Genomic DNA, 8,853 nt, shown 5'->3' with positions numbered 1-8,853 from the left:
TTTATGTGTATATGTGTGTGTAGATACATGTAATATAAGTGCCTGGTATCCAGTGGGCGTTTACAAATGTTACTCGATTACAAAATTCTGGCTTACAGAAAGGACGCTAAAAATCTCCCAGATCCCCCTGCCCGTCCCCTGGGTGGGAGACGAGTTGGGTACTTCGCTTCCACCTGCGGGGCCCCAACGCAGAGCCTGGAATTGGCTGGACGCAGCTCGCAGCGCGGGCGCCCGGTAGGACCGCGCGGGGGCGGGGCCGGCGGAAGCGCTCCAGTGGCGTCTTCGGCTGCGCCGGAAGTTCCTAGCCGGGCCTGGCGGTAACCTTGGGTGCCTCACTGCAGCTGCCGCTGGTGTTGGAGTGCGCTTTACGAGTCTGAACTTTGGCGGGGCTAGGCTCGTTAACTGCCGAGAGCCGCTGGGTTTGCGGTGGAGGACGCTGAGGCCCGTGGGGGGCAGGCACCCGGGCGCAGGGCCTCCCAGCCGACATGTCTCTAGTGGCGGAAGCCTTCGTCTCCCAGATTGCAGGTAGCGCGGATGGCCGCAGACCCAGAAGGTGGCGGCGCGGTCTCGGGGAGCCGCGTGGGGTACAGGGCTGGAGCTTTCCTCCAGCCTTGCGGCAGTATACGCTGAACCCGGCCCGGAGGGTGGAGGCGGGCGCGGACTACCAACCTTATCTCACGTATGGGAAAACTGAGAAGGAGACACTTGGCCAAGGTCATTCCGCAGGAGCAGGAGTCCTGTCTCCTTCCCTTGGGCGGTACTTTGTCCCACCTCCCCATTCCGTTGGGAGGTGCTGGAGTATGAGGAGGAGGCCTTGGATTGGGATTGAGGTGGGGGGCGTGACCACAGGGGCAAGCATCTGAACGCTTCAGTCTAAGAGTGGTGGCAGTTTCTGGGTCTTGGTACTCAAAGTTTAAGGTGACTGTCACTAATCAGTTGTTACCTATTGTTGTTGAGGGAACACCAGACTTCTTGCTTCCTCTCCCAGCGACACAGTAGTGCCATTTGCTAAGACTCTAGGAGTCATTTATTTATTTATTTTTTGAGACGGAGTTTCTCTTTTGTCATCGAGGCTGGAGTGCAGTGGCACGACCTGGGCTCACTGCAACCTCCGCTTCCCGGATTCAAGCGATTCTCCAGCCTTAGCCTCCCGAGTAGCTGGGATTACAGGCGCCCGCCACCACGCCCGCCCGGATTCATTGAAATATTTTTAAATCTGCATGTACTTTAAAGAAATACCTTTGAGTCGGTGGATTGAACATGCCTGATGTATGTAGACTTATAATTTCTCTTATTGAGGTTCTTATTTATTGTAATGAAAGAAATTAAATATTGTTGAGAAACTGAGGAGACTAAACATAGGTACTTTGAGATAGAGGCTAATGGAATTAGTCATAACTCCCTAGCAGTGTTTTCAACATGAGTACAGTAATGAAGACAGTCACCACAATAAATAGGTACATTTGAAGTAATAAGATAGTATTTTGGAAATGGGAAGTACAGAATGTGTCATAAAATTTGCCGGAATGTTTTTCACTGCTTTGCGTTTGTGTGAACTTACATTTCTTTTTTTTCGTTCTTCACTTAAAAACATTATTTTTTAGAGGAGAGAAGCTCCTACTAGATTGCAAGCTTCCTGAAAGTAGGGATCAAACTTGTTTTGTTCCCCATTGTATCCATAGTCAGTTGGTGCTCAGTAAATATTTGCGACCCAAATCAATGACTAATCTTGAGATTTCAAGCAATGATTATTTCTACTTTTACCATTTATGTTGAAACAAAATCAGGCTTGTATAGTTAGATCAGTGATTTAATTTAGTTTGCTACTATGTTAAAAAAAAATTTCACAGTGTATGTTGAGAGTGGTTCACTGTGTGCATGTGTCCTAATGTGTGATTTCTTTTAATGAGAAAATGATGAATGTCTTTTAATAAACTGATACTGCTTTAAGTAGTGACGTTTAAAAATTTCTAGGCATTTTGTCTGTCTGCCATCTTAGCTATTTGCAGTGATCTGTTACTCTAGGAGGAAGCATTTAAAGATGGATAATTCAGTAAATGGTGTTGGAACAACTGCTGAGTCATTACACCACATGAATAAATTCCAGATTGATTAAAGATCTAAATATAAAACAACAAAGTTGTAATAAAATAGAGGAAAGCATAGATTATTTTAATAATTCTTGGATGGCAGAAGAGGCCTAAGCAAAACTTAAGAATTCATTATCCATAAGAGAAGAAATTGGCAGATTTGATTGCAGAAAAAATTTTAAAACTTTGATAAAAGATATCTCAAGTTAGTACAAATAAGAAGACAAGCCAACAGAATCAAGGACAAAGGATTGGAACAGGCATTTCACAAAAGCGTGAAATATAGATGGACAGTGAACAGATGAAAAGATGTTCTCTGTCCCTAATAATATACAGCATCCTCCCGCCCCTGCCATCAGATGGACAAAAGTGAATATGATTTCTAGTACTAGTAGGGCATGGGGAAAACAGTTACTCTCAAACTATTGGGTCTGTAAGTTAGTATTACTTTTTGGGAACTTAATGTAGCAATATTTATTAAAATGACCTTCTCTGGCCTGAAAATTCTACTTATGGGGGTTTATCTGATAGAAATGTAAAGACCAATACTTAAAGAAATACACAGTGATATTAATTGCAGCATTATTTGTAATAGCGAAAAACTAGAAATGTTTTAAATATATGTCAAATTATTGTATACCAATCCAGCAATTCCATTTCTGGGCATGTATCCAAAGGAATTGAAATTGTCTAAGAGGTATGTGCAGTCCATGTTCATTGCCGCAGTATTCACAATAGCCAAGATATGGCAGCAACCCACATGTTTATCAGTGGATGAATGGATAAAGAAAATGTATATAAGATACAATGGAATACTATTCAGCTTTAAAAAAGAAGGAAACCCTATCATTTGTGATAAAATGGATGAATCTGGAGGACATTATGCTAAATGAAATAAGCTAGACATAGACAAGTAGTGATCTAAAATCTAATCTTTTTAGGGAAATCTGAGAAAGTTGATTTCCTAGAAACAGAATAGAAAGGTGGTTACCTGCTTTTCCGCGCTACCTATAGAGGGGTCCATATGGCATTGTTCTGGATTCCTGTCGTAACTTAAAGGGAAACTTTCACAATGTCCGGAGCCCTTGATGTCCTGCAAATGAAGGAGGAGGATGTCCTTAAGTTCCTTGCAGCAGGAACCCACTTAGGTGGCACCAATCTTGACTTCCAGATGGAACAGTACATCTATAAAAGGAAAAGTGATGGCATCTATATCATAAATCTGAAGAGGACCTGGGAGAAGCTTCTGCTGGCAGCTTGTGCTATTGTTGCCATTGAAAACCCTGCTGATGTCAGTGTTATATCCTCCAGGAATACTGGCCAGAGGGCTGTGCTGAAGTTTGCTGCTGCCACTGGAGCCACTCCAGTTGCTGGCCACTTCATTCCCGGAACCTTCACTAACCAGATCCAGGCAGCCTTCCGGGAGCCACGGCTTCTTGTGGTTACTGACCCCAGGGCTGACCACCAGCGTCTCACGGAGGCATCTTATGTTAACCTACCTACCATTGCGCTGTGTAACACAGATTCTCCTCTGCGCTATGTGGACATTGCCATCCCATGCAACAACAAGGGAGCTCACTCAATGGGTTTGATGTGGTGGATGCTGGCTTGGGAAGTTCTGTGCATGCGTGGCACCATTTCCCGTGAACACCCATGGGAGGTCATGCCTGATCTCTACTTCTACAGAGATCCTGAAGAGATTGAAAAAGAAGAGCAGGCTGCTGCTGAAAAGGCAGTGACCAAGGAGGAATTTCAGGGTGAGTGGACTGCTCCAGCTCCTGAGTTCACTGCTACTCAGCCTGAGGTTGCAGACTGGTCTGAAGGTGTACAGGTGCCCTCTGTGCCTATTCAGCAGTTTCCTACTGAAGACTGGAGCGCTCAGCCTGCCACGGAAGACTGGCCTGCAGCTCCCACTGCTCAGGCCACTGAATGGGTAGGAGCAACCACTGACTGGTCTTAAGCTGTTCTTGCATAGGCTCTTAAGCAACACGGAAAAATGGTTGATGGAAAATAAACATCAGTTTCTAAAAAAAAAAAAAGTGGTTACCAGAGGCTGAGATGGGGAAGAGGAATGAAGAAGAGGAGATGTTGCAAAGTTTGTTAGACTGGAAGAAAAAGTTTTAGTGATCTATTGCACTGCAAGGTGACCACAGTTAATAATAATGTATTATATATTTCAAAATTGTTAAAGGCTTAGATTTATAATATTCTCACCACAAAAATTTAAGTTGGTGCAGTGATGGATATATTAATTAGCTTGATTTGTTCTTTAGATCAAAATATCACATTGTACCTCCTAAATACACACAGTTATTATTTGTCAAAAACATTTATACAAAAATTATATGGTCAAATTTTTACAGATCCAAAAATGAAGAAATGTATCTGTTAAATACATTGTCTTGAAAGCTATAGTTATATTAAGTAAAAAGTTATAAAATATCTATTTTGTATGAACTCATGAAATCTATATAAACATTACATATATTTATATATGTTAAGAATATTCAACTAATTTTAACTAGCGATTGGGATAATAAAGATAAGAGTGTTGATAGAGGGTGGAGGAACTGTATTTCTGAATTGTTTGAATTACTATAGTGAGCATAGTTTACTTTTGTAATTTAAATGATTGTAATTGTTAAAATTTATAGGATTATATTTTGTCAAGAAGTGAAAACAGGAGGCTGCCTTAATCTGTTTTGTGTTGCTATAACAGAATACCACAGACTAGGTAAGTTATAAAGAAAAAAATTTAAGTCTCACATTTCTGGAGGCAATGAACTCCAGCTTCAAGGTGCCAGTATCTGATGGGAGCCTTTGTGCTGCATTATCCTGTGGCAGAAGGTGGAAAGGCCAGGGAGGGCAAGAGCCAGGGACTGAGAGGGCTAACCTTGCTTTTATAACAACCTACTCTTGGGATAAAGATGAATCCATTCATGAGGGTGGAGCCCTCATGACCTAATCACCTCTTAACAATCTCACCTCTTAATACTATCAGAATGGCAATTCCATTTCAGCATGAGTTGTGGAGGGGATATTCAGACTATAGCCGTGGTTAAAGTAATAATTTACCGGAAACCCTGTGTTTGACTTGTAAATGACTTATACATGTGACTCAAATCCAGCAACTATTCACAGTATTCTGTTTCTGGTAGTTCAGGTTGGAGATATGTATCTATATAGATCTATTATAACTTAAGTAATTATGCATCTGTTTTTGTAGTTGAGAGCTCTAATTTTTAGTGTATCTAACACTTTGCTTATTACCCTTCCTTCCTGTGGACATGAGCTAACACTGATTATTTCTTTTGGAAACATTTAAAGATACCTGGCATCTCTCTGTGGTATTCTTGAAGTGACTTCTTTGAGATCCTTATTCATAAGGATATCTTTTTAGAAGTCTTCTCTGAACTCCCCAGTTTAAGTGAACTGCTTTTATCTCCTTACTACCAGTGTTTCCCTTGCCAACTTTTCTGTTATTATTCCTAAATAGGACTTACTCTATCCATTTCTACTGCTGTTACCTTAGTTCCAAGCTTTGTCATTTTTTGCTTAGATAACCATAGTAGTCTCTGAATTGATTTCTCTGCTTCCAGTCTGGCTTCCTTCCAGCAGAGTCCATACACTGCAAGCCTCAGTGGGTCTTTTGTTTGTTTTGTTTTATTTTAATTTTCCTTAAAAAAAAAACAAAAAACCTCCGCTTGTTTTAACATTTTATTGGTTTCTCATTGTCAGTAGGACAGCCTCATGTCTTGTCACTTCTTTCCTTGCCCCTTGCCTGAGATGTCCACTTTGCTTGAATAACTCCTGTTCATCCTTTAAGACTCTGGGCACCATTTTAACCATTTAATGTAAGTCTGCCTGACATTTTTTTCCTGTCAAATGAGAAAGGTTTGTTGTCGAGTTTTTTTTTCCTGATAATGATAATGGTATGTTGCCATTATGGAAAATTAAAACAATCCAGAGATACAGTAAAAATTACCTGAAATCATACCACACAGATTAAGACTTTAAAATTCCATCCATCATTAAAACTTTGATGAACAAAGCTATTTCATTCTCTTTCCCTGAATTACAAAAATCGACATGATATCTCTTTTCATGTCTGTGAATGGAATTACACATCATCATTTTAAAATGGTTATATAGTATTTCATTGTAATGAAGAAGCCAAAATTTACTTATGTAGTATTACTCGGATGGGTATTTAGAGAGTTGTTATCAGTCAGTTCAACCAGAGAAGCAGAAGTACCAGGATATCTGTTTCTCTCTCTAGCCACATACACACATGCATGTATGTGCACACACAAACATGGCAAAGAATTGGCTCTTCATGTGGGGGCTGGCAAAGTAAGTGCAAAGCATGCAAGGCAGGCAGTCAGGAGGGGGAGATTCAGGACTAAGAGAGCACTGGCAAGGCCAGGTACTGCCTGGAGTGTCTGATCCCAGGGAGGACTTAGACCCTTTTTTAAAGGGCTTTCAACTGATAAAATCAGGCCACTTAGGATACTCTCCCTTTTGATTAATGTAAAGCTTACTAAGTAGGGACTTTAATTATATCAGCAGAATCCCTTTATGGCAGCACCTAGATTAGGGTTAGAAAAGCTAGGAGGAAGTGTGTGTCTGCTACAAAATGACTGTTGCCTCTCTTCCCAACACCTGGCGGAGAATATCCCTTGTAGCCCACTTTAACTAGAGACATAGTAGAAAGGGAATTTTGGCAAGTGTATTCAGTGTTAAGTAAGCTGATGTGTCCCAAAGCCACCACACGTGTGTGTGATTTTTGTCTGTTGTAAGCAGTGCTTACATAAACATATTTATGCATCTGTTCAGTAGTTTTTTGGAATATATTTTTTTAAAGTGGAAGATAATTTTGAATTGTTCTTTTAGCTTAATATGGAAAGAAATGGTAAGTTATGCTTTTGAATGAATAGTTGTTTATCTAGATGATGATGTGCTGGATTTAGAATTTTTTTTTTTTTTTTTTTTTTTGAGACAGCGTTTTAACTCTTGTCACCCAGGCTGGAGGGCAATGGCACAACCTTGGCTCACTGCAACCTCCACCTCCAGGGTTCAAGTGATTCTCCTGCCTCAGCCTCTTGAGTAGCTGGGATTACAGGTGTCTGCTCCCATGCCCAGCTAATTTTTATATTTTTAGTAGAGATGGGATTTCACCTTGTTGGCCAGGCTTGTCTTGAACTGCTGGCCTCAAGTGATCCGCCTGCCTTAGCCTCCCAAAGTGCTGGGATTACAGGTGTGAGCCACTGTGCCCGGCCTAGAATTTTAAAAGGATAAAAATAGACCTGGATGTTATTAAAAAATAGTTTAAAGATATAACCTGTATATTTAAGTTTTTACTTTTTTTAATGGCAAGATTTTTCAATACATTACTCACATTTTTTTTTAAAATTTTGTTCTTACAGTCAGTTGGTTGTGAATATATCATAGGGGAGGATTGTGTAATCTCATTTGGGCTACATGACCACATTTGGAGCAGCCAAAAGGGTAGAGTACTTGGGTGGACAGGCCTAACTCACTTGCCCATCCCTGTGCCAGGAGTGGCTCCAGGTATTAGGGCTCCACAGTGCCACCAGATACACAAAAGAAGGGAGAGGTGTTGAGCACTAAACAGCAGAAATTGGCTGCAGTGTTGATTGCTTCCTTCACCTTGCTTTTACACTTTCTGTGGATTTTGAAGTGAAAAGTCTAACCTGGATTCTTATTCAGCTACTTCCTAGCTGTGTGAACTTGGGCAAATTAACTGCCTTTTTAAGCCTGAGATTTCTCATTTGTAAAATGGTGAAAATAATAATATGTGACTTTAAAGATACAATTTTGGTAAAGCTTTAAAAAGTTATTTGTAAATAACAGATAATTCAATAATATGAAGCATCTACATACAGTTATTGTAGTTATTAAAATTACTTAGTAATGTATCCTAGAATAATTTGTTATTCCAGGATATTTATTTCAAGATATATATGTTTGATATGCTCCAGCCATGTTGATTTTCATTATAAAATTGAATCTTGCTATAGGTCATATTGGCGGTCTGTTAATTAGAATTGCCATAGCTGGTTACTGATAATAAGAGTAAGCTTTTGAGCTACTGTGTTAAATGATTTATATACGTAATTGCTAATAATAACAATTTGGTCTTGTTAGATAGGTACTTTGTGGATAAGAATACTGAAACTCAGTATAAAGGTTAGGAACAAGGTCATGGGAGTAAGCTGAGTTCTAAGCTCAACCCTGCTACTTGTTGTGTGATCTTGGACAGGCCTTTCTAGTCCTCAGTTTCCTCATTTGTAAAAGGGGATAATATATTTTACAATATATATTAAGTATCTAGTGTAGGGTGGTAGATAATAAGTGTTCAGTACATGTTACTTTCTATTGTTACTTTTATTGCCCAAGAGCCTTTCACCTTATAGTAAGGGGTCCTTTGAGGATATTAACTCTTAACATCTGGTATCCCATTACCATTTTGGACAGCAGAAAATACCCAGAGTATTCTTATTTTTCTTTACTCATATACCATCTTTTCTGATTTATTACTCCACCGGTGCCTTGCCATATTTTAAGCACATTAGTTAGTTTCATCATACTAAAATTTATTAATCTTTTGAAATAAGGACAATATCTGTTCTGTTCTTTATTTAGAAGCTCAGTAAACTATATAAAGGATGAAAAAAGAATGGTTGGAATATTCCATTTATCTCATTGTGGGCATTTGGGTGCTTAATTATTTAAATTTATT

The 8,853-nt window shown here is 39.8% G+C and overlaps 2 protein-coding genes across 5 annotated transcripts in view; both read left to right on the top strand.

The window, feature by feature from the left end:
- Positions 1 to 297: 297 nt before the first annotated feature.
- The window catches only part of MTX2 (metaxin 2), a 71,503-nt gene continuing 62,947 nt past the window's right edge, over positions 298 to 8,853 (top strand). Inside the window, exons 1-3 of one of the 4 annotated variants that reach the window (XM_058440892.1) lie at positions 311 to 525; positions 1,073 to 1,269; positions 4,745 to 4,824. In XM_058440892.1, coding sequence (XP_058296875.1) covers positions 1,268 to 1,269; positions 4,745 to 4,824 — 82 coding nt within the window. In that variant the 5' untranslated portion in view covers positions 311 to 525; positions 1,073 to 1,267. Of the gene's footprint in view, positions 526 to 721; positions 758 to 1,072; positions 1,270 to 4,744; positions 4,825 to 8,853 lie in introns of those variants that run through there. The other 3 variants (XM_058440895.1, XM_032755307.2, XM_032755309.2) reach the window with 3 other exon arrangements.
- Positions 3,114 to 4,096, top strand: LOC116460510 (small ribosomal subunit protein uS2-like). The gene has a single exon (XM_032755306.2). It carries the CDS (start codon positions 3,163 to 3,165, stop codon positions 4,048 to 4,050), a length of 888 nt encoding a protein of 295 aa, XP_032611197.1. The 5' UTR covers positions 3,114 to 3,162; the 3' UTR covers positions 4,051 to 4,096.

Source organism: Hylobates moloch, unplaced genomic scaffold (genome assembly GCF_009828535.3).
Source record: "Hylobates moloch isolate HMO894 unplaced genomic scaffold, HMol_V3 SCAFFOLD_1, whole genome shotgun sequence".
NCBI lineage: Eukaryota > Metazoa > Chordata > Mammalia > Primates > Hylobatidae > Hylobates > Hylobates moloch.
The sequence above is the reverse complement of the archived record's forward strand: the minus strand, read 5'-3'. Positions and strand labels throughout refer to the sequence as shown.